The 27,903-nt window shown below is 35.9% G+C and overlaps 1 protein-coding gene across 1 annotated transcript in view; it reads right to left on the reverse strand.

Moving 5' to 3' along the window:
* Positions 1-27,903, reverse strand: part of LOC106138771 (integrin alpha-PS2) — a 124,247-nt gene that overhangs the window by 60,099 nt on the left and 36,245 nt on the right. Inside the window, exon 2 of the mRNA XM_060954798.1 lies at positions 22,113-22,261. Coding sequence (XP_060810781.1) covers positions 22,113-22,261 — 149 coding nt within the window. The remainder of the gene's footprint in view (positions 1-22,112; positions 22,262-27,903) is intronic.

Consider the following 27,903-nt stretch of genomic DNA (forward strand, 5'->3'; position numbering starts at 1 on the left):
CCTGATACCCATAATCACGATCCTTTTTCGTCGCGACGCTAAAAGCCTGAACGAACCAAATTATACACAAGCGAGTCTGTCCATTTTGTGAGGAATAATTTCGAACTAAGAGGCCATATTTTTGACAAATGAACGGCCACCTCTATACTTACGAGCGAAGCAAGATAATTTGTTTATACGTCTCAATGCAAATATATATTGACAGCGGCAATTTGGTAACTGTTATGACTGTTATATACAAGGTCCGCGCGAATTAAGTACGAATATTGATAGTATAATACTTCCATATTTTTTAATATCTAATATATTTTTTGACTTCAGTTTTATGACCGGCCGCCTGCCTGACGTCAACCCTCTTTGAGTATGCTTTTGTGGCACCTAGATGTATGTGCTCTTGTCCCTTAGTCACCTTTAACGACATCCACGGGAAGAAATGGAGTGGACCTATTCTTTTTTTTCCTGTTGGTGCCGGGAACCACACGGTAACGAAATCCGAAAGATGACATAACCAATGCATGAATAACGATTCAAACGGACCTTAAATTATAACATGAAGTCTATTAAGCGCCATTTTTGGTCGCCCCGTGTAAAAAGACGTAAAAATTGATGAGTAACAGGAAGACTGATATCGATCAAGTAGTTTTTCAACGTGTGGGTGATTGATGTCTCAATCATCAGATTTTTCACTTTAATGTTTACGATCGATAATGGTATGATCGATAATGCCTTATCTTATCATGGCATCTTATTAACTGAATAAAAATTATACTTTTTAAAAGGGGGTGATGACATATCAAATTTAAAATGTCCATGTACACAGCTTTTTCATTAATACATACATACATATAGTCACGTCTATATCAAAAAAAGGAATAGGAACTCTCCATCTCTTTCCCGTGGATGTCATCAAAGGCGATTAGGGGATAGGCTTATCAACTTGGGATTCGTCTTTCAGGCGATGGGCTGGCAACCTGTCACTATTTGAATCTCAATTCAGTTCAGCAAATAGAGTTAAAGCCTGTTGAATGTTGGCTCTGTCTACCCCGCAAGGGATATGGACGCGATTTTATGTACGTATTACTATGTATTTTTCATTCTTATATTTAAAAAGACTTCATCAATTCTTTTCGCCGTATTTTTTTTTCTGGTATGTTTTCATATTTTCTTTTATTTTTTCCAAGTTTTTTTCAGTTTTGTTACAAATGCTACAAAACAAATTGTTCATAAATCATTCTGCCCCTCATAAAGGGAAGCGTCAATGATCCAGTCCGGTGCACGACTAAATGAGAGTGTATGTAACATTTATAATACAAACCGTTTATATAAACATTTCACGTGGAACGTCATAGAAAACTATTCTAAACATTAATTGTTGTTTTGTAATGACTTAGATTTGTAGGCTATTTTTTACATACATACATGTTTTCACGTCTATATCCCTTGCGGGGTAGACAGATCCATAGTCTTGAAAAGACTGATAGGCCACGTTCAGCTTTTTGGCATAATGATAGGACTGAGATGCAAATAGTGTCAAGTTGCTAGCCCATCGCCTAAAAGAAGAATCACAAAGTTTATTAGCCTATCCCGTACGACATCCATGGGAAAGAGATGGAATTGTCCTATTCTTAAGTCCCGGGAACTACACGGCACACTAAAGGTATACTAGCTTACATGTTATTCATACACGATCTTACGCAATTTTAGTCAACGCAAATTTATCGCTACTTTTCATTAATACGTGTTTTTGTACCAGCTTTTTCCAAATGAACAGCTAACTTGCAACTTTTACTAAGATTATCGAATTACCATTTTCCTAGTAATTATATGGTTCATGTAACACCCACTGTACAGTATAATTTATCAAAATACTATTCGAATGTAATTAAACACGATCGATATCAAACTGACAACCGTTACGGAAGAGCGCCTATGCAGTAAGCAGCAGGGTTGCCAACTTAAAGGGAAAAATACAAAAAAGAAATACAGGTCCTAGATCAGGATTGCAGATGATTTCACTAGATTTTTTACTTCGACGTCGAAATGATATTAGCTCATTCAAGAAGTTTCTAGAAAAAATAAAAGAGTAAATTCCAATTAACTTTGATTTTTGTGTGTAAAATAAGCTTAGTACTGGCGACGACTAAAAAAAAACCTCAAAAATCGTCCACATAAAAACAAAATGAAGTTGACACTTTCCTCTCGGATTTATTATTTCACTAATAATCTTAAGTACCTAACTAACTGTTGTGTTGTTTTAGGTTATACACGGTTCTACGACAGCGTCACTTGTCAAGTTCAATCGTGTATTTTTCAACCTTGACATTGGGAAAAGCATCCTTTTGTTGAACGATGGAGCCTTAATATTAAAAAGTGAAGTGAAGGGAAGGTAAGTATTGTCAGCAACCCTAGTCGGCATAGACAATGGACTACAAAATAAAAAAAGAAGCCTCAATTTTCCGCTTCTCCCGGCATTACATATAGATTTGTAATGTCATAATAACATATTGTTTATTACTATTCGAATGATATAAAATTTACGTTTTTACGCTACATTATTTTTGGTGTCATTTTGATTTTATGTGGGAATTTGTTACTAGAGAGAAACGTCATTATGGTGTAAGTCATTGCAATTTAAAATACTAATCTTCGAGTCTACAATTTTTTTTATATTGTAAGACCTCACTTACATATAAATTGTATTGTGTTTTTTATGTTAATGTATATGTAAATTTTTTTATGTTCATAATTACGTTTACTTTCAAACAAACTGTTTTAAATTTATTCATAAACATCTCCCCCTTAACAAATCAACAGCTGATTAAAACAAAGGGACTGTGATTATAAAGCAGTTATGATGGAACTAACTGATTAATGAAGAGATTAATTAGTTAACCGGGCCACGTGGTAGTTAACTAGCAGATGATTCTGTGTTGATAGAAATAATTGCTGTTATTTAAAAAATGGAAACTATAACAATTAATTGTGTTTTAATAGAGAGGCAGGTAAGATAAAAAATTAATCATTTTTTTTAATACCCTAAGCAGAATAGTACATGTTTTGTGCATGAAGTTTTAATTGTGCATCACTTTATTTAACCAACTATATCACTTATTTGTCTTTTGGACAGTTGGAAGACTTGGGGCTCCACCTTTTGTGCAATAGTTTCAAATAAATAAACGAACCTTAGATCCATTTTAAAACTGATATCTCTATAGATAGATGGATAAAATTATTTATTGCAAATAAGAGTAAAATATAAAAAAAATACCTACTTTACAACAACTATTACTATTGAATTCTACTCAAGCTAAGATGTTTAAACTTATTCAACAAACAAATATCCTTGTCCCTAATTAAAGTATACGCGATGCCAATAAATAAAATCGAATGATAACATCAATACGATCATATCAATCACGACTACATGGCACAGATGCTAAACAATCTTTAATTTATCATTTATCTGTGATGCAACAACTGGACTCAATTGGCAGGAATTGGAGGACCAAATTGGAGGCACTTATGGTTAATTGCGGATCGGACCTGTGCGTTTACCATGTGTTCTCTCTGCCTATCCCATCTTGGCGGGTTACCAGATCATGGTGAAAATATTTTCTACTTATTTATATAACGCTTCTTTCCTGGAGGGGTAGTATTTTCTACTTATATAATTTACGCCATAAGAAAACCCATAGTAATGTGACCTTCTGGTGACCGTGGTCAGAATTCGATCATTTATTTTTACTTGTAATTGGTTAAATTGTTTTGTTCCCCTACCGCGGGCTATCGATGTAATTATTCAATAAATTAATGTACAAAAGCTTAATTTAATTGTTCTCAATAAAAATCACTTACTTGTGGACAAGTTAGATGAAGATTGACGTTGTTATTAGAAGGACTGGCTTCTGTTGAAAATAGTTCAGGGAATAGTTATACTCTGACAGAATTTCGCCTGCGGGGTAGACAGAGCCAACAGTCTTGAAAAGACTTATAGGCCACATTCAGCTGTTTGGCTTAATTATAGTATTGAGATCCATATACTATTATTAAAATTTAATTTAATTAAATTCGCTCTACAAGCCTTCATTAAGTACCCACATGGAGTAGGAATGATATTAACTTACATATTTTCAAGGCAAGAGTGAATAGGCACTATTTGAATTTGCGTTCCTTAGGCCTCATCTTGGTTATCACCAGTCAGATTAAGGTCACACACACTCATATCTTTTTATAAAAAAAAATACGCATAGTTACAAGGACATCACCTTATGTAGTAGACAGAGTCAAAAGTCACACGACCCAATGACCGCCTTGTCTTTATTCAATATTTGGTTTAGGTATTTGTTTACCATCTCACCTGATGGTAGGTGATAATGAATTAAATGTAGGTATGTCTGCACGATGTTATTGAGATTCAAAGGTAGTGCCAGTCGCAAGCCCGTGGCCTTATAAAAAATGGCCTTATAAAAAATTGGCCTTATAAAAATAGGTCTTCAAAAAAAACTAAATAAAAGGAACAAAAACGACTGAGTACACCCACTATAATTTCACGTCCACCAAACCGTTGAACGTTTCAGTGTATTCAAGACTGTTAGCTCTGTCTACCCCGCAAGGGATATAGACGCGTAGAAGTAGCACTCGCTACCAGACCAATGCAAACAACCCAATTGATTTCTCCGAAACCTTTACATCACACGTACGCATTAATTCAATATTAGCCAAGATTAATGAACACTCCAAATTACATTGACCGTATGTCAACGTCCACATGACGCAGAATCTACTAGTTTAGGCGACGTGGACGACAAGACGAACAAACAGATATCATAACTTATTAATGTTGAGCCCATTTGTCTGTTGTCATGTAAATGACAATTAAATTGACGTTTATTTATTTAAACGGTCGTTTTAATACGTTGTAACCTAATCTGAAATGAAAACTATAAATTACATACATACAGACTACGTCTTTCCACTTGCCACGATCTCTGCATACTTCCATCGCTTCATCCACATTCATAACTCTCTTCATGCAAGCTCGGCGGTTTCGAGAATTTTCTTTCTTACGTCATATTATTGTAGATTAAATATAATGTGGATGAAGCGACCTGACCCTTTACCAGGACGTTCTTAATTTGATCAAGATAAGTTCGTCTAGGTCTTCCCACTCCGACCTTTCCCTCCACACTCTCCTGTATATCTGTTAAGTCAACCTGCTTTCATTCATCCTCTCCACATGACCAAACCATCTTAACATACCCTTTCTATTCCTGTAACTACATCTTCTTTCACATCATAAAATTCTCTTATCACGCTGTTCTTGATCCGGTCACTCAATTTCACACCCATCATACTTCTTAACACTCTCATTTCCACTGCATTCATGAAAATAACTTTTACCATAGTTGCTTACAACTGCATGACGAAGGCGACAAAGATTTATTGTGGACATAGGAGGCAAAGAAAGGAGAATATAAACTACTACAAAAACACAAAAAATTCCAAGGCAGAAACTTAACATCCGCGATAAAAAAAGATGGAGTGGTCCAATTCAAAGTTACTGAGAACCACATGGCACAGAGTATATCAGAGAACATACTGTATTGTACCAAAATGCATGCAGTCAGTGCAAATAATCGAGGCGGTCATTAGTTGACGCATGTGTGACCTCATCAGCCAATCACGAAGAGTTTAATATTTCTTCTTCAACAAACACAACGGTCGATGAACTTCTTAGTCAAACAATTTTAGCATGTCGACGATATTGCACAAATGAGTGAATAAACGACCACAAGTTATCCTTTAGAATTGAAGTTTATTATAATACTTGAAATTTGAAATAGAATTATGCTTATAGAAGATAATTTGTAATTATAAAACTCTTGCGCAACTGATTGAGAGACTGACTAATAGACAATGTAAAGGCTGATGTGGGAAAGTTAAATTTGACAAGTATGTTCCTTGGGAAGTGTAGAGGGGAATTAAGAAAGATATTCCATGGAATGGGCGAAAAATATCTACATTCATATTACGTCTATATCCCTTGCGGGATAGACAACGCCAACAATCTTGAAAATACTAAAAAAGGCCACGGCCAGCTGTTTAGCTTTATGATGAAAATGAAATTTAAATAGTAACAGATTGCAAGACCATCGCCTACAAAAAAAATCTCAAGTTTATTAGCATTGACTAATTCGTCTTTTACGACATCCATGGAAAAGAGAAGGCGTCCTATTCTAAAGGGTCGGGAACCACACTGTCAAAATTATCTAATGTATATCATAGATTAAAATTCGTTACCTTAATTAGTGGCTAGCATTCTAATTAAGGTACACCTATACTGAATTATCATAAAAATTTAAAAAAGAAGGCTTATAAACTGGGGATTCTCCTTTTAGGAGATGGGCTAGCAACCTGTCACTATTTAAATCTCAATTCTATCTCAAAGCCAAATAGCTGAACGAGGCCTATCAGTCTTTTCAACACTTTTGGCTCTGTCTACTCCACAAGGGATAAAGACGTGATTATATGTAGGTACATCCTACTACTATTATAAAGGCGAAAGTTTGTATGGATGTATGGATGTTTGTTACTCTTTCACGCAAAAACTACTGAACCGATTACCATGAAATTTGGTATGTAGGTAGCTGAAGGCCCAGAATAACACATAGGCTACTTTTTATCCCAGAGTTCCCGCGGGATTGATAGGGTTTCCATGCGGACGAAGTCGCGGGCGGCCTCTAGTATGTAATAAAAAAGAAGTTGTAATATTCTTAAGGAGATTTAGTGACAAAACTACTTTCGCGATCACTGAACCCAGGTAATGGTAACAAGTGACGCTTCTGTTAAAGTCAAAGTCAAAGTCAAATTATTTATTGCAAATGTAGGTAACACAAGGGATGTTATCCTACTTACTATTATAAAGGCGAAAGTTTGTATGGATGTATGGATGTTTGTTACTCTTTCACGCAAAAACTACTGAACCGATTACGATGAAATTTGGTATGTAGGTAGCTGAAGACCCAGAATAACACATAGGCTACTTTTTATCCCAGAGTTCCCGCGGGATTGATAGGGTTTCCATGCGGACGAAGTCGCGGGCGGCCTCTAGTATACATATAAATAGTACCGCTACATTTTACCTTTCGGCATGCAATTACTGAAGTTCAGATTTTATAAAATAAATAATAATAAATTCAATGTAAGCTAATAAGTCAAATAGTATGCACAGTTCAGTTACACAATTCAATATAATAATTTTATGTCAATATCAATTATAAAAAATACCAATTTATAAAATGTCTGAGAGATATTCGTCAATGCTATAATATACCTTGTTTTTTAGCAATTTATGTTGTCACGCCGGACTTAATAACCAAGGTAATGTGACTACTGACACTAAATTCGCCGACTTCCATGGACTTTGGCACCAACTTACAATAAAACCATGATTACTTATGATTTTATCATAAGCAGGAACTCAGATTATTATATTATGTAGGGATATTTAGTATCTTTACATATAGAATTTTCAAACAACTTAACTGACTTTTAAAAACATTCAGTTAATGCAAAATTCTGATACAAGTGTATTAAAAGAGCTTGTATTTCTTTCCAAAATTAAGTCACTCATCACGTCCAAATAGCTGAGCCAATTTTCATGAAATAAGACCATAAATTTATTTATAGAAAAAAAAATTTTTTGACCCTCTATGATGACGACCCACAGATGCAAAGACAAACGTCAAACTCAATGATCCCTGGTTTTGGTTTTTTTTTTCAATATTTCTTTAAACAAATCATTTGTCCTACATTTGTTCACAAATCTTGAAGTATCTTTAGACTGGCGGCCCATTGACTTGCATTATATCAGCAGCAGGCATTAATATCGTGCCTGCGTCAGCTCGACTTAATATGGTCAAGTACCAATATGACAGCCATACATTTAATTTTGCTACCGTGGAGGTTTGAAGATGTAGTATGAATTTATTGCTGTTAATTGACTTGTAGAACTTGAAATTGTCATTAACGGGTCCAATCACCAACCAATTTTGATTAAAATCAAAGCAGTAATAAATACTTACACGGGTTATTAAATAGGTATTTTACCTAAATTTACAAGAGTACACCATAACATCTATGTAAATCATTGTAATGCATCAAAAACGGACTAATGATATTGGCATCGCTACAGTTGTCAATCATGTGGTCAATGAGCCACAAATTGACGAATTGGCCAGTGACCCAGTTGCGGTGGTCACCCTATCCACTGCGGTCGAGAGGTCCTGACTACCTCTGTCATATATTTATATGACATATATTTAGAATATTTACTCTTAGTTATGTCTCGAAACTATAGCGATAGGACTTGTACATTTCACATACACATTTCACGTCTACATCCAATACGGGGTAGACACAGCCAATAAGTACTCAGAAGACTCAAACGCTTCATTCAGCTAGATAGCTTGATGAAGGAATTAGACGCAGGTATAGTGACAGGTTATAATCCCATCGCCTCTAAAAGAATCCCAAGTAAATCACAGCCTTCCCGCTGACAGACTCCCTAGTTTGTAAAAAGAAGTAGGTACCTACTCAGTTGGCACCAATTATGTTTTTGCTACTGCAAGAGTAATAAACAACGCTAAAAAATATCCTTTTTTTAATTAAAAAATTCATTGAGCCTTGGATGAATGCTACTTTTCAGCCAGTCACCCAGTAGAATTAATATGTATCGTCTTACAAATCCTATAAATCATAAACTTCCAATTTTAGCGCAAAACTACAAATTACCTACTAGAAAAAAAAACTAGTTTGCCAAATACTGGTCTTTGTAAATATTCCAGTTTGATGTGCAGACGCAAACCGGTTTGGTGCTGATGTCATTTTGTTTGTTCTAATCGTTTACGACGTTAGTATATTTGAAATGATATTTTTACCTGTTTACCAAGCATTTTTTTTGATACCGTGTGGCACCAATAATAAAAGAATACGACCACTCCTTCTTTTGACATGGATGTCGTTAAAGACGACTAAGGGATATGCTAATAAATTTGGGATTCTTCTTCTAGGCGATGGGCTAGCGACCTGTCACTATTTGAATCTCAATTCTATCATCAAGCCAAAAAGGTGAACGTGTGTATGTATTTACCAAGCATTTTCTTCAATAACGTCAACTTCAATAATTATTAAATAGAATTAGAAATATGTAGATGATAGAATGTAGACGAGAGAATACATGGTTACATTTTATTATTAAATTAGTTTGCATTTAAACTAATATACGTAACTCCGAAAAAGGATTCATGGCCGCGGTAGGATTTTAACTTTTGCCACCCTATGTATGTGCCATCATTATTTTTTGTTTGTTTGTTTCTAATAATATAGTTAATTAGGCAATCTTCTTGGTATACGCCATAGCAACGGTTGCCATGATTTTGTTTGTTAGATATATGTCAAAAATATTTTTTATTGTCAAAAGTATCTGAATTTTTACGTTGAATAATAAAGACATTTTAAACTGATTATTTTCTCCTCTTTTTTTCTTCTATTTTCTGTAGGAATAAATAACTTAATAACTATACTTCCTTCATTAATAGTATTTTTTCGATCGCCTTAACCCTTCCGCCACAGACTATACGAAATTATTGATAACTGTCAACTTGTTCAGTAATCCCGTAAACTTACAAGTCTTAGATAAGAGTATATTTCCATAGAATTTTTTAATTCCCGCTATGACAACAGGAAGCATGCATTGCATTCTCTAAACAATCAAAGACAACACGGTAATTTGACGAGCCAGGGCCCTGAGTCTTCTACGTTATGGCCGTAGGTACGATTAGTGTACAAAATGTACTTGTGAAGTTATTAAATTTTATCGCATTCGTGATAAAAATCTACTAATGAAATAGTAATTTTAAATAATTCTTAATTAAAAATTGTCAAGTCATGTCTTCGTTTTCCTTAAAATATATATAAACTAGCTGTGCGACGAATAGTTATTTTGGGCATCTTTGAAGCCATCAAGGATGAAAAATTTTCCCCGTTTTTTTCACATTTTCCATTATTTCTTTTCTCCTTATAGTTGCAGCGTGATGTTATATAGCCTAAAGCCTTCCTCGATAAATGGTCTATGTAATGCAAAAATAATTTTTCAATTCGAACCAGCAGTTCCTGAGATTAGCGCGTTCAAAATTAGTATAGATAAGCTAAAAGTGTGAATTGTTTTCAAATTCGTAAGCAATCGATGTCATCGTATGTAACTAGTAAATATACAAGACTTGTGCCCCCGGTTCTGGCGGATATGCCCAATTCACGAAACATGCCCACGCGCACAAACAGACCTTTATAAAATGCTAATGGACCAAGTTGCTCAACGTGCACACACCTGGTAGCACAATTTGATAGAATCAATATTCTTGAAGCAGTGTTTGACATTCTTCTGTGCCACAATACAATAACCTGTTCATTGAAACCTACACTTATTCTCATTCATTCATTCATATAGTCACGTCTATATCGTTTGCGGGGTAGACAGAGCAAGCAGCCTTGAAAGACTGATAAAAGGCCACGTTCAGCTGATAGACTTAAATTTATTTAATTATTTTTTTACAGAATTAAAATTTTGCGTTAATTGAGGTCCGGTGAAAATGCTGCAGTGTAGTTTGTTTCGCCGTTTCGTTTCGAAGCGGTAGCGGATAATTGGACTTTAGTTATGTGACGTCAATAAGCGACACCTGGTATCCGATTTTTAAAATACAATCTGTTTCTATATATCTTCACCTATCAAATCTTGAAATATTAAATTTACCTATTTTACGTTGTTACGATTAGAATAACGAAATATGCTAAAATTTTGTCACAAACTTAAACTTGTCCAAAAATACTTTTCAATATTTTATACAAAATTTATTATGACGACTGATATGGGTTTATAACAAAAAGTACCATAAATAACAGTATCAAACTTATTACTTGGTGAATACTTAGGTACCTATATCAAACAGATTAATATGCATAATAAGTTTTCACGCTGTGAGCAATTTTATAAAAATATTTCTTTTTTAACACCCACACGTTTTTAAGTATCTGCCATAAATATTTTTTAACTATGCATTTAGGCATTGTTATTTAAATATTTAAAAAAAAACACTTTATGACCTCACATTTTGCGTCCATAAACATAGGAACTGAAAAATTGGATTTTGGACAAAAATAAATACATATGTATATTTGCCGTGTGGTTCCCGGCACCAATACAAAAAAGAATAGGACCACTCCATCTCTTTCCCGTGGATGTCGTAAAAGGCGACTAAGGGATAGGCTAACAAACTTGGGATTCCTTTTTAGGCGATGGGCTAGCAACCTGTCACTATTGGAATCTCAATTCTATCATTAAGCCGAATAGCTGAATGTGGCCATTCAGTCTTTTCAAGACTGTTGGCTCTGTCTACCCCGCAAGGGATATAGACGTGACCATATGTGTGTTTGAATGAAGATTGCTTTGAGAGCGTCGGTGGTCGAATCGGTAAGGTTAAAATGCGTGTGGCGCAAAAAGGCACAGGTTCAAATCCCACCCCGCCAACGACTATTTTCGAAGTTATGTATGTACATTAGTTCAATACTAAACGATGGCCTTCCGGTGAGAAAAAACATAGTGAGGAAACCTTCACATTCAGGCAACTTGATCTGTGTAACCAAGGATCCAATACGGCTTAGGTTTACCTGCAAAGGTCGCGGAGGTCAGATGGGAATCACTTCTTTTATACACCTGACTCACCTAATCTAGGACCATAAAAGAAATACCCCGGACCACTCTCCAGGCAACCGGGACTAAAACTAGGAGGAAGAAGAAGATATTTTGTTGTTTGTAGACGAACATACTAGTATACCTAGATCAAGTTGGCAACCTCCAGGGAAAAGGTCAGGTCAAGAGTAACCTAGAGAATATGAATACATCGAAAGATGTAAACAGTATTTTTAAGACTGTTGGCTTGGCTCTGTCTACCTCGTAAAGGAAAAAGACATATTTGTATGTATGAATGTTACAAATTCTGCCAAAACTAAGTGTGGGCTCTCCAAAAACACCGTGGGAGGACGGGTGGGCGCGACATAGTAGGTTCGATTCCGACGACATTGATTATGTGACAATTGTGAATGAAATTGTTTTTCTAATGGCTGCCGTGGGTATGTTTGTCTTTTTAATCTTAGATATTTCAATAATACAACTTTATCTAAATGTACTGTATTGAAATGAAATGGGTCGACATGAAAATCCATAATCTATTATCGTACCTTTGCGCACACACACAGATACATACATAGAATCACGTCCTTTCCCAGATGGATAGACAGAGACTAGGTACATCTTTCCACTTGCTCCGATCCCTGCATACTTCTTTCGCTTCGTCCACAATCATGCAAGCTCGTCGGTTTCGGGTACTCTTGTCTTGACCTGACCTCTTGCCAGAACGTTACACAAACTCATATTAATTTCGCATTGGACTTGACCTCGTAACAATCTTCTCCTAACTACGAGTACAATCAAACTCGGTTGCAGTAATTTTTTTAATAGAATTGAATAGATTTATTTTCAAAATTGGACACAAGGTATCACTTATTGACGTCACATCACTTAAATCTAAATATAACTACTACCGCTTCCAAAGCGCATGTGTAGACCAAGCGGCGGAACAAACTACACTGCAGCATTTTCATTGGACGTCAATATACAAATATATACATAGGTGTCTTAAATCTAAATCGTGGACGAATGCACATTGTCTTACATTAAAAAAACATGAATGAATGTAGAACTAATCTATACATTGATTACATTCACGTCTGACACTTTAGAATAGTAACAGTTACCTACTCTCTTCAGCCGCGTCGGATGAAATAAGCCCAGCTAGGGCTGCATTAGGCGCAGGTCCACGCGTGGAGCCCCGCTGTATTTGGCGTTCACCAGCACAACAGATGTCTGATAAGGCACGAATTTGTCCATCCCCGAGCGATATATCGTTAATTCTACACGGAAGGATTGCAGATATGGACTTAGAATAAGAAGCCAGTATGGCGCGTTCACACAGACTTCGTAACTGTATGCTTAGCAGGCAGACAGAGAATGCTTGGAAGTAAAATTAACACTTTAACGAACTTATTTCCAATAAAACTTATTCACTGAATATGAGTTTAAAAGAGGTATTAAAAAATCTATTATTATAAAAATGCAATCTGCGTAATTTACAAGCAATTTTTTTAAATTTCATGAGAAGCGTTCAATTAGTTACTTAAAGTTTCTTATGATATCTATATGATATATAGTTTTATACACGTTATTCATACAAAGTTTTTGTTTTATGCTTACTAAAAAATAGCACATTTTCCTAAAAAATATAAGTAAGTAAACTAAGTCCACATAAACTGAGCATGAGGTTTATTGCATGGTCGTTTAAAGGCATGGCATTTCACGGTTAAGTTGATAATGTTATGTATTTGGTTATTTGTGAAGATAACATTTACCAGCTCTTTTGATGGTATTTATCGTTATAGAAATACTTATTTTCAAGGAAACATATACTTCGTAGAAATATCATTCATTCATGCTTACATGACGAATTAATGGAATGTTCTTTATGAATATACATACATGGGAATGCCATCTGATAGGAGACAAGCAAAGGAAAGAAATAAATAAAGAAACACAGAGTTCACAAAATTACCGTGCCGTATTATATTTATATTATATTATTATGCCTTGTGGTTCCCGGCACCAATACAAAAAAAGAATAGGACCACTCCATCTCTTGCCCATGGATGTCGTAAAAGGCGACTAAGGGATAGGCTTACAAACTTGGGATTCTTTTTTAGGCGATGGGCTAGCAACCTGTCACTATTTGAATCTCAATTCTATCATTAAGCCAAATAGCTGAACGTGGCTATTCAGTCTTTTCAAGACTGTTGGCTCTGTCTACCCCGCAAGGGACATAGACGTGACCATATGTATGTATGTTCACAAAATTACCATCCGAAATATATATTCCAGGGAGTAAGACGATCTATCTGGAATAAGCAAGTTATTAAGACTAGCAGGAACGTTCCACCAGAACCACTCTCATTTCCTATTGCATTAAAGATGCTGTCATACACTATGACATAGATTAATACTCATTTTGGACCGTCAGATAAAAAAATCTGATATTACTACTACATCACTTATTATGTAGGTACCATAAATAAAATTACGTTACAATGCAAGTGACGAAATTTTGATAAAATTCAGATAAATTACAATAATTACCAAATATTTTCACAGGTCAGGTCAAGACCGGGACTGCATTCCCTTTCATGACGCCGATAACGGTTCGATAAGAGGAAGCAGCGGCATGCAAATACATAGGGCCGGGAATATTATTGTCATATCGATAAACTTATCGACTAACATATGAAACAGATTTTTTAAACTTATTATAAAGTAACCTTTTTTAGTCTTTAAGGAAATACTAGAAAATATGTTTTTCATATCTAGGACAAATATTTTATATTTATAATTGTTTAACTAATGAAAATGTCTGAAACGTTGGATTGTAACGTAGAAACCTAGATTATACACAATTAATTTAGGTACAAAATTTAAAAACAAATCAAGATATTTTACTCCTACTAGGTTTTTTCTGCAAAATAGAATTTCGTTGGAAGAATTATCTTCGTATCAATAAAATATGCATCTACTTGTGTATTTCCCTTTAAGAAGACATTAACCGTAAAACAAACTTGCTTAATTTTTACTTTTTCTCATCAAAAATCAAATATCGATACTATCGATATCGATATTAATATTATCGACTCATTTCCCCGCCGGAGTTGCATTTCACAAGGCCTATTGTAATCGGAGGCTACCGTAAACAATCGCGGGCGACTGTTATCAGCCGGCTTCTTATCAAGCTCCTTATCAGCCGCCTCTTACGCCCTCTTTATGGTGATGTATGGTCAATTTCTATGCGTTACATGATGTAGAGATAATGCAATGATTGACTTAGGGATAAAACTGCAGAAATCTTAATTAAATTCAGATTTAGAAGGCTCAAAAAATTTGGGCTATCATCAAACAAGGAATTAGACTAATTTCGTATGTAAAAATCATTATCACAGTACCTACTCTGTCCTATAAAATAGATCATTCATATAATTAGTGCAGTTCAAGCTCCACAGTTTCGTTAATTATATCCGTATAATTAATGAAAATATGGATTAATGAATAATTCATAATCTCATTCATACTACAGTCCCAATGGAATCGAAAGCGAAGCCGGCAGGTTGCCCACAGCCCACAGCCCACGCCCACGCCCAGCCCACGTGTCCCAATAACTACAGTTTCGTAACCTTAACTAATTGACTGTTAACGAAACCAAATCGACGATTAACAGGTCGAAAGTTCAAGAGAGAGTGAACCAGATACAAACTTACATGGATATATGGATTCGATTAGGTTCGTTTAAGATCAGTTTATTTGGGGCAGAACAACGATGGTAATGATGCAAAACACACGAGCTAACTCTAAAACTAGCTGTGCGTGTGACTTCGTCCGCGTGGAATAGTTATTTTGGGCTTATTTTGGGCATCATTGAAGCCCTCAAGGATGAATAATGGTCCCCGTTTTTTTTTTCACATTTAACATTATTTCTTTGTTCCCTATAGTTGCAGCGTGATGTAATAAGCCTAAAGCCTTCCTCGATAACTGGTCTATACAATACAAAAGAATTTTTCAATTCGAACCAGTAGTTCCTGAGATTAGCGCGTTCAAACAAGCAAACTCTTCAGCTTTATAATATTAGTAAGTATAGATTTAGGTAGGTATACTGAAATTTTCAGTAATGTAGATAGATAGATAGATACAACTCTTTATTGCACCATAAGAGTAAAACATACAAAACAGCACAAAACAGATAGAGATGGTACAAAGGCGCTAATGCAATCTTTTCCAGAGTCAACCTTTAATAAATGTAGTCAACGTATTAGTTTCTGAGTTAAGATTTACCGTTTTTATCGATAGTTTTAGAGCCACTAGCTTAAATCGTTCGTCTGAGAATTCCGTGAACAAGGCTTCAGCTTCCCCAATTACAGTTCTCAAAGTTGAATTTCACAAATTTCCAAAGATTTTGGAAAGTTTTCGGTTTAATATTTGATTTGGAAACGCTAAATTTCAGTTACAATTACAGAAATCTGATTACTGAGTATTTTAACTTATATATTACGTACACGTAGATATTCTGATAAAAGCTAGCTAAACTTTTTAGACAATTTCCTCAAGAGTGAATTAAATCATTTTTAAAAAATGTTAACAATTAATACAAACCTGTGTGGTTCCCGGCACCAATACAAAAAACAATAGTACCACTCCATCTCTTTCCCATGGATGTCGTAAAAGGCGACTAAGGGATAGGCTTACAAACTTGGGATTCTTTTTAGGCGATGGGCTAGCAACCTGTCACTATTTGAATCTCAATTCTATCATTAAGCTTAATAGCTGAACGTGACCATTCAGTCTTTTCAAGACTGTTGGCTCTCTCTACCCCGCTAGGGACATAGACATGACCATATATGTATGTATAAGTACAAAAATTGTGATAGCAAATTTAGGCATCAAGATCGTCTCTCATTGAGAAAAGAAATGTAGGCCAGCCGAAACTGCGCGTAACTCACGAGTTTATTTTAAACTCGGCCGCTGTTCCCACGCGCCACTGGTAAATATAGCCAGCCACGGGCGCCATGTTTTGCAACAATTCGACAAAACTAACAAAATGTTATAGGATTTATTGTGATATCTACCTATGAACTAGTTAACCCATGATGGCAAGATGGTGGAAGAAAACATTGAGGAAACCTGCACATTCAGCCAACTAAATGTGTAACAACGACCCAAGTCGGGTTAGGTTTAATAATAAAATAAGGTCAGATGCAATTTACTTACATATAATTACTTACATTTTAGTTTAATCGTAAAATAAGGTCAGATGCAATTTACTTCAGTATGACATCAGCCTCGACTTGCCCACTTTTGGATCGTGGCATATAGTTTAACATTCAAGACCTAGGCCTCGCCGGGATTCAAAGCCGGGACATAATTAAAGCTCTCAAGGATGAATCATTTTCCCCGTTTTATTCACATTTTCCATTATTTCTTCGCTCTTTATAGTTGCACCGTGTTGTAATATAGCCTAAAGCCTTCCTCGATAAATGGTCTATTCAACACAACAGAATTTTTCAATTCGAATCAGTAGTTCCTGAGATAAGCGCGTTCAAACTAACAAACTCTTCAGCTTTATAATATTAGTATAGATGTGCACAAGAGTAGAAAATATGTACCTCAAGAGTAATTAAATTTAATTATTAGTAACCAGTCATTCCATGATCACCAGTAGCATGTCTCAACCGAAAAAAAACGAGAATAAAGACGCCTACGCATCATTAATATACATTCAATTAAATCATCTCGTAAATTATATCGTATCGGAACTCCGTGAGAAATGGGACTCGAACATTATTAATTAATTTTCATAACGGACTGTTATTTTCTAATCTTATAAGTAGAGATAGAATTTAGTTAGCTGTACTTTTCCCGAGCTTTAAATAAATTGTTAAATTATTAGAAGATACGTTTTCTTTAAGTATGTCAATATAAAGCAATACTTTAAATAAAGGTTTGATGTCAGGCATCCATATATATTAAAAAGTCGTACGTTTAAATTTACGACATAATATCTGCTTGCTTCATTGTGTCAGCTTAACCTTATTTCTCCTTAATCAGGCCATCTTATAAAAAGAATCCACGACTCATAAAGTACTGTGTCAGGTTGCATACACGTTGCATCTGACTGCATGAAATAAAGCTCAAACGCACTTGCGACACGACGCGTCGCGAATATTTATTTAACTCGATAAGATTAATTTATCTAATTTTAAAAGTAAATTTAAATTTTAAAGTAGCGATAATTATTAACACTGAAAGGCTTCAGCTTTATGGCTAAATAATAGAACTGTGAAGATGTTACGGAGAAAAAATAAAGAAATTTATTAAAAAGTGAATTTCTTAAGCAATTTTAAGAAATAAATAAATATACAGGTCAAATTATGCAATTGAGTTAGACCCAAAGTAAATGTGTCATAGTATCGGTACTATACCATAACACTGAAAGATAGTTATTCACAAATTAAAATTCTGTGACCCAAAGACCAACATTCAGACGATCGCATCGCATCGCGTCGCGTCGCATCGCATCGCATAGTACGTCATGTCACGACTCATTCCAGGTGCATCCAAAACGTAAGTCCATTGTGCAACTGCATTCAACACATAGCTTGGTCAAATTTAGTTGGTGTCGGAGGAATCTGAGGATCTTATGGACAGCTATTGAATCACAGCGGCTTTCGGCTGCCGAATATTTGGGTAAAAATGTTAAAAGGATTGTGAAATGGGGCTATAAATAAGCGTTTTCGTCGCTTTTTGCGAGCGCATAACAAATACAGCCATCATTTTTCAGTCTTAAAGCGATAATCTTATCGGATTTATTTGGGCTATTTTTATTAAAAAAACAGACTTGCTACTTTTTGGGAATTTACTATAACTGACTTGACTATAGAAAGATGAATGTGCTCGTGTTGGAGTTAAGGCCCTGTTTACCTCGCTAGAGAAAAAGTCGTGACAATGTGGATCTAACGGTTTTTATGAAGTCAACTCTTCACTCGTATATCAGCTTCATCATTCGCGAAATTAATAATCCTACTTAAATTCAACTCCTTCTTTGGCAGAAGTTTAATAGAGTATTATAAATACAAGACATAAACAGTAATGTCATAAGAAACAATTTATCACAGTTGCCCGCAAGTGGACTATAAGGGCTTGACAAAAAGGGGCTATTATTTTATTTGACATAAAAGCAGCGTCCATTCGTCTGCGCAAGAGTTGCAGGATAAAGCCCAGGGCGGAGATAAGGCGCGAGTTTGGCTGACGCGAGTTGTAAATGCGAAATTTTTCTCTCTCTCTCTCTCTTCACTTTTTTTTAATTTGGAAGTAAAAAAAAATTATTAAAATATCTGCAGTTCGCTATGCCAATTTATAATCTAACAAAAACTTCTTAGAGTTGAACTTTTGAGGCTATTTAAACATACAAACGTATAATCACGTATTTATGTCTTGCGGGGTAGACAAAGCACAAAGTCTAGAAAAAGACTGATAGGCTACGTACAGCTGTTTGGCTTAATGATAGAATTGAGATTCGAATAGTGACAGGTTTAATTTAATTTAAATATAAATTTAATAAAATTGTTTATTGGTGGGAGCATTAAATGCATTTTTAAAATATAAGCACTTAATAAACGTTATTGCACTTCCAAATTGTTCAGCAAATACTTCATGGCATAAGGATTCATCGAAATTTTTTTCCGTCCGTAGGAAAAAAATTAGACTAAGATTAAAGATAAAAGCAAGATCAAACAGACGAAAATGAGTACTCATTTGTAAATGCGTTAATAAATAAAAAATAAAGGTATCTCCGCTTCAACAAGACCGAAGCCTTCGCTAGCGGTAGAAGCACGGCAGTAAATCAGTCGCGTGCGCAGCCCAGTAGCCGACGCGACGCATGCGCATTACCTACAGAGAATTACCGGTGTTCTCGTGTACCGTATGTATTGTTGCAGATCAACATAATGTAGGACTCGGTATGATCCTTTTTTTATCCTTATATAGGTTGACTTTTATGATAAATATAGCTGTGCCCGCGACTTCGTCCGCATGGAATAGTTATTATGGGCATCATTGAAGCCCTCAAGGATGAATAATTCCCCGTTTTTTTTTCACATTTTCCATAATTTCTTTGCTCCTTATAGTTGCAGCGTGATGTTATATAGCCTAAAGCCTTCCTCGATAAATGGTCTATTCAACGCAAAAAGAATTTCTCAATTAGAACCAGTAGTTTCTGAGATTAGCGCGTTCAAACAAACAAACAAACTCTTCAGCTATATAATATTTGTATAGATACTGTAAATCCTTACTCATATCATAAGTAATCTTCTTCCTCCTGGCTTTAGTCCCGGTTGCATCCTCAACACTCTTGAGAGGAGTTTTGATTGGGTGAGTCAGGTTTTTAGGTTCACGAAGCCACTCTCATCTTACCTCCGCAACCTTTACAGGGGAGTCTAACCCGTATTAAACAGATCATGGTTACACATCCAATTTTCTGAATGTGCAGGTTTCTTCACGATGTTTGCCCTCATCGTAAGAGCACTGGTTAGTATTCGAACTGAACCATATTATAAGTAATCCATTATTGTAAAAGAGATAATGAGAAAGAGTTCTTTGACACAAGTATTTTTTGCTTACTAGAGAGTTCTAATAATGTATCTTTGTACACTTTGTGGTAAATAAAATAAACTATTTTTTTTCTAAACTATCCACTCAAAACAGGTATACTGCGCACATATACGAGTAAGGTATATAATGTGCGCATGAGGCTTTAACCTTGGGATTCCTCTTGTAGACGATGGGCTAGCAACCTGTCACTATTTGAGTCTCAATTCCATTACTAAACTATTCAGCTAAACGTGCCCTTTCAGTTTTCAAGACTGTTAGCTCTGTCTACCCCGCAAGGGATATAGACGTGATTAGGTAAATGTATGTTAGTAATACTTTATTTGTTTCAAACATGAGTAAATTAGTTTTTTTTATCATTCATTTTGAGTGCGTTTATCATGTTGACAAGTCGCCCCATAAAAAATAAAAGTTCACTTCAATACTTCATCGCTTAGTTCTAAACATATTTCCTGTCTGAACTGTTAAGGAGAAACTAGTAGTTTGACGGCCTCTGTGGCTCAGCGGTAGTACGCTTGTCTGTGACACCGGAGGTCCCGGGTTCGAATCCCGGTCAAGGCATGATGAGAAAAGAACTTTTTCTGATTGTCCTGGGTCTTGGATGTTTATCTATATAAGTATTTATCATAAAATATAGTATCGTTGAGTTAGTATCTCGTAACACAAGTTTCGAACTTACTTCGAGGCTAACTCAATCAGTGTAATTTGTCCCGTATATATTTATTTATATTTATTTATTATTTATTAACTAGTAATGATTTATTGACGAACAGACAAACAGCATTCGATACTAAGCGATCAATTGCTTATGATGAATTTGTTGCGGAGAACAGCATTATAAATTAGACATAATGGGAAGTTATGCTGTAGTAATAATTGAATTACTGCCCAATTCACACAAACGGTAATAGTTTTATTATCAGTATGATCTACACTTGTATATTTACCGGTTTATAAGGCTGTAAGTCTACAGGGTAGGTATCCTAGCCCATTTTTACTCCAAATATTTTCAAAGGCGCCTTGCATACGAGTACAGTGCCGTAACGAACTACAGGTAGCAAAATTAAGTGTTATGAAGTATAAATCTATAAGAGAAGAAAGTGAATAACTGACATACAAACACACAACCCGAACCGCCTTGAAATTTGGCGTGGCGTGGCGTGTCTTCGATCATGTATAAAAAAACATCCAAATTCCAACAAATCAAATTCCAACCCCCGTCGCCCTTGATTTCCCTTAAATCCTATCCAAACTCCAAATGAAAACACCAAGGGAATCATGATGAGTAAGAGAACTAATGCTCCCGTCTGATCTTTTCGAAGTCCATGAGCGTCGGGTTGTATCCCCTCGGCGCCGTGTTGCAGCGGTACACGGCGCCGTGAGAAACAGATAACAAACTCACCTCTGATCTTATCGAAGTCCATGAGCGCACATTCAGAGAGACCTCTGTCTTTGTATCCCCTCGGCGCCGTGTTGCAGCGGTACACGGCGCCGTGAGAAACAGATAACAAACTCACCTCTGATCTTATCGAAGTCCATGAGCGCACATTCAGAGAGACCTCTGTCTTTGTATCCCCTCGGCGCCGTGTTGCAGCGGTACACGGCGCCGTGAGACACGGTCAACAAACTTACCTCTGATCTTATCGAATTCCATGAGCGCACATTCAGAGAGACCTCTGTCTTTGTATCCCCTCGGCGCCGTGTTGCAGCGGTACACGGCGCCGTGAGACACGGTCAACAAACTCACCTCTGATCTTATCGAAGTCCATGAGCGCACATTCAGAGAGACCTCTGTCTTTGTATCCCCTCGGCGCCGTGTTGCAGCGGTACACGGCGCCGGGCCGCGTCACTCCCTCCACCTGGTAGGGCTCGTCTTCTGGAGCGCCCACTAGTACCCTGCAACAAGAGAGATTACACTTAGAGACTTTGAACGCAAGACATTATTTTTGAAATTTGTTTTTGTCAGAGAGGTGAAAGGTATACTTTTTTAAATATATACCTCACCTTTCTTTTTTTCCTTCCTTAAGGTATTCTGATTTCTTTTTTATTGGTGCAATAAAGTGTTTTATCTATCTATACAAAAATTCCTTAGTGGAAAATAAATTGCAAGGTTTTTACCATAGACCTCATCTTTGCTATCAGACAAAGGGGGCCCGGATGCATTCTTTTAATTATTATCGCATTATCATTGAAAAAGAAATGTGTACCTAATAGGGTACACAGGTAACCGCTTTCACATATGTGCCTTTTACAGGTTTAGCTGAGAATAATCATGGGGAAAAATTGTATAAATACTTAAAACTAACAATAACCATACATACATACATATAGTTACGTCTCTATCCTTTACGGGGTAGACAGAGGACTTTTTGGATTACAGATATTACTTTATTATAGTTATTTACTGCATGAAATAATTCTAAATGATCCCCACGCGTGAAGACTTTCAAATGCAATACGAGTATACATATAACGCAAAAGCAAAGTTTTCTTTGAACTATTCACAGATCCTAAATCAACACCAGTTTACATTTGCCAACGTTAAAATCGGTTTCCTTCCATAAATGGCTTCAGGATGTTGCAAGAAAGTGCATCGGGCGTGCAACGGTAGGTTTAGGGCGGTGCTCCATAGCTGTGCACGTCGATGCTATGATATGTACGCGATTTATAATCAGACTAAATATAAAGGTGGTCATATATACAATATGTGCGACTTCTTAAGCGCTTCAAATCAGACTTAAGTATAAAGGTAGTTATATTTTATAGCTCTTGTTTTTGCTTGAATTCGACTTTCAATAATCTTGAAAAAATTGTTAGGCCACATTGAGCTGTTTGGCTTAATGATAGAATAGGGATTCAAATAGTGACCGGTTGCTAGCCCATCGTCTAACAGAAGTAATACCAAGTTTAAAAGCCTTCTTAGTCGCCTTTTACGTAATCCATGGGAAAGAGATAGAGTGGTTCTTTTTCTATTCGTGCCGCTAAACTCGAAGAGTTAGTTGTACAATATGAATGCTGGTCAGTCACCCATACAACAATTCATATTTTTACTAAAACCAAGCGATACTGATTAGCATATTATCTCTTTACTTTCCCTGTTTATAGCTAACAGTGGACAAGTGCTTAAATAGAGTATAGTCGGATGTCAACGAAACTTATACCGGAAGAGGGGCTTATTTTAAGCTCACCTCAGAGCTTTATTGGAGATAAACAGTTTAATTTTTGTAATCTCGACACACGTGATAATTGATGTAGCGTTAAGTTAAACAAGGGAACATGATCCGCTTAATCGTGAGAGCAGATTATACTAACCGGATATAAAAATATTGATTTCTTCTTATTTTAAAGAGCGACCTTATGTCGTTGGAGTTAATTAGAGATTTTTTTTTACCTCAAATCTATATACAACGAAAAGGTCAAAGAGAATAATTTTTAACGAATTTGTATTGTATTTAATGTATTCACGTAATATTCATAGAAAGAAAGATAGGAAAAGTTATGAAAATCCCCTAAAAACATTCTCCTAATAGTCAAATGTAAAATCTATTAACATCTTGACTCCGATATTACCTGCAAATTAACTTAACTTTCCATGGTTAAAATGAATAATTCCTTATGTAGATGGAGACATGTTTCCCTGCAATTGACTATACCATCAATGTAGGGCTAGTGACCATAATAAGTGTGGTAATTAACTAATTCGACTGCCAAAGACCATAAAGAAATATCACTCGACATTGGCGTCAAGGTGAATGTAACTACATGATCACATTACCAATAGTTTTTGGACTTAGCGGCTCCTTATTCGGAGAGTAAATGACACACATAAGACGTTAGGATTATCTCTCGGTTGACTCAAATACAAATTCAACTTTTTTATTCATTATACATACATACATACATATGATCACGTCTTTATCCCTTACAGGGTAGACAGAGCCAACAGTCTTGAAAAGGCTGTTAGGCTACGTTCAGCTGTTTGCCTTAATGATAGAATTGAGATTAAAAAAGTGACGGGTTGCTAGCCCATCGCCTAAAAGAAGAATCCCAAGTTTATAAGCCTATCCGTTAGTCGCCTTTTACGACATCCATGGGAACGAGATGGAGTGGTCCTATTCTTTTTTTATTGGTGCCGGGAACCACACGGTTTATTCATTATTATGGGACATTTCAACATCACTTAAAAATTGTCATGTCTTTTGGTTTCTCAACATTGGTTGCCGTCAAATAAATTACTTAAAACTAAGTTTACAGCCGTTTCCAAAGCGTCAGTGCAGAAGAAACGGTAACGAACTGCCCTGCAGAATTTTCTTCAATAACGTCAATTTCGCAATTATCCAACTTAGAAAAGAAATGTGGAGAGAATACTAGTGATTGAAGAAAAAATATGGCCGCAAATTGACCGCTCCGCTCATATAATAAAAATAATAAACGTGCGCATCTTTGAAACAAGAAGAACCCTGGCCAGGGCCCAAGAAGCCAAAATACAAGAAATTAAGGTACGTGTTGTGCGTTTACATTCCCGCTTCCCGCTTCTTCCTTTCACAATTTTCACTGTTTACAAAAAATCCAGCGACCTAAATAATTGTTTTTTCCGCTATCCCATTTTGTGAATACCTTGAATAGTAGAAAGCTTTTGCACTACAAAATCCCAATCTTTGAGTTGCCGAAAAACTATTCTTTTCTAGTGTTGTGGACTATGTGGACGAAATTAATTAGCATTTAACACACGATTAAGTTGTCGGAACAACAAGGACTCTAGCATTATCCCCAGGTTGGTGACTGGATTTTTTTTCTCAGTTACCACGGGGATGACTTCCCAATAAGTAATAACAATAATAAATTACACGGATTGTGTAACACGATACTAATTTAACGATACGATATTTTTGAATAAATACTTATATAGATAAAAATCCAAGACCCAGGACAATCCGAGAAAGTTTGTTTCTCATTATGCCCTGGCCGGGATTCGAACCCGGGACCTCCGTTGTCACAGGCAAGCGCACTATCACTGCGCCAGAGAAACCTTCTAAAGTGAATCATAGTAATTTACATACATACATACATAAAATCACGCCTCTTCCCCGGAGGGGTAGGCAGAGACTACCTCTTTCCACTTGCCACGATCTCTGCATACTTCCTTCGCTTCATCCACATTCATAACTCATAGTAATTTACATACATACATACATATGGTCACGTATATATCCCTTGCGGGGCAGACGGAGCCAACAGTCCTGAAAAGACTGAATGGCCACGTTCAGCTTTTTGGCTTAATGATTGAATTGAGATTCAAATAGTGATAGGTTGCTAACCCATCGCCTAAAGAGAATCCCAAGTTTGTTAGCCTATCCCTTAGTCGCCTTTTACGACATCCATGGGAAAGAGATGGAGTGGTCCTATTTTTTTTTTGTATTGGTGCCGGGAACCACACGGCACTAGGACATAGAATTTGTAAAAACAAAATAAGTTTATCACGATCACGTAATCTTGATTCGGTAAGGCTATCTGATACTCGATGTGAATGCTCTAACCGAATTCCTGGCATTCCTCCGCGTCGGGATGGGGTTCCTCGGGAACATACTTCCCCGCGGCTCTTTTGTCAGGATTGGTTTTCGCCAGTCACCCTGGTCTATAACAGGTCGTAATGTTAGTAATGTTTGATGTTTTTTTTTTAATCAAATATTTCTTTATTTTCTCTACAATCTTATAGTTAGTGTATTAACAAACAAATCACAGGTAAGGAATATAACAAAAGATTGCGAGAGAGTGGTGTCTGAACTAAGCAGAGCCTGTATCTCAGTGCACCAGCCTCCCCCCACAAGGTGAATGACAATACCTAATTGTTTGTTTTGTCTTAAACAGATAATCAAATCAAAAATCAAATGTAATGGATCGCTTTGATAAAATTGATTGGATAATATCTGGTTTGATTGGCGTACCTATTTATCTCATGTTGTCTAACAGATAAATGATGTTCAACCCTACATTCCCCCAATTTAAAAAATAATATAAAGATTTGATTAAGTTTTTGTGTTAATGAAGGATACTTTAATCGATAATTTTATTTATGTGAACCATAAAGCTGCAACAGGAGTATACTCCACCTAATCTCTGTATAAAATATGACAAACATATATCAAATCAATTTTCATATCATCAACATATATATTTAATATACTATCATCGATTCTTACATAATACCGACAGAATAAAAAGAAAACGCACACATAATACCGTTCCCGGCATCAATACAAAAAATAATAGTACCACTCCATCTCTTTCCCATGGATGTCATAAAAGGCGACTAAGGGATAGGCTTACAAACTTGGGATTCTTTTGAAGGCAATGGACTAGCAACCTGTCACTATTTGAATCTCAATTCTATCATTAAGCCAAATAGCTGAACGTGGCCATTCAGTCTTTTCAAGACTGTTGGCTCTGTCCACCCCGCAAGAGACATAGAGGTGACCATATTTATGTATGTATGTATAATATTATATTTAATATTTTCCTAAAGAGTTTAAAACTAACAAACAGAGAATCACCTAAGACTGTGAAGTGATCTCGATTGGAAAGGGTCAAACGATCACAGGCGACGCTGGCGCAGCGCCAGGACACAAATAACCCGGGGTGCGGGTTCAATCCCCGGTCCTATCGTATTTCTATCACTGACTCAGGTTATGACCAGTTTCAGTGCGTTTGTTTCAGGAGATGTTGGATTATTTTGCGGTACATAGAATTGAGATTCAAACAGTGACAGATTGCTAGCCCATCGCCTAAATGAAGAATCCCAAGTTTGTAAGCCTATCCCTTAGTCGCCTTTTACGACATCCATAGGAGAGAGATGGAGTGGTCCTATTCTTTTTTGTTTTGGTGCCGGGAACCACACGGCACCCAGGAACCATACACATCAAGTTGTCCGATTATGCATTATCATATTCACGATGTTGACCCTTACTTTTTCATTTAATAGTACATATTAAAAATATTTTGTTGTATAAAATAAAATTGTTGTAGTCGCAAATGTTTCCTGTTTAATTTCTCCCATTCTGACCGGATGCAGACAGATTTAGGGACTTCAGGTGACTCAGTACATGGCGGTCAGCCAGACACCTGTTTGTTTTTAGGTTATTATTACGAAACTGTTGCGAACTCACTTTGAGGTAACTGTGTTTCTTATGATAATATTACTGGTTCACAATATTATGACGTGCGTTAAAATCACAAAGGGATCACAATTTAAAAAGAGTAATGCAACCTCATTTGTTTCATAATAGTAATGGCTGGTAATAGACGCTAAAATAGATGTGTATGGAAAAAAAAGAAAAGAAAAATTAGAATTGTTTTTTGATTGCATAATTTATTATGATATTAACTAATCGAGTTCACTGTTTTTAGATCATAGTTTATAATTCAATGTAATAAATTAAATGTATTGCATTTATTTCAAATTACAGTGAAAGTTTATAAGTAAAGTCTAAAGTCTGTTATTTGTTTCACATAAAATGATCCCATATTTCAGCATTGCAATA

This window comes from Amyelois transitella, chromosome 5 (assembly GCF_032362555.1).
Source record: "Amyelois transitella isolate CPQ chromosome 5, ilAmyTran1.1, whole genome shotgun sequence".
Lineage (NCBI taxonomy): Eukaryota > Metazoa > Arthropoda > Insecta > Lepidoptera > Pyralidae > Amyelois > Amyelois transitella.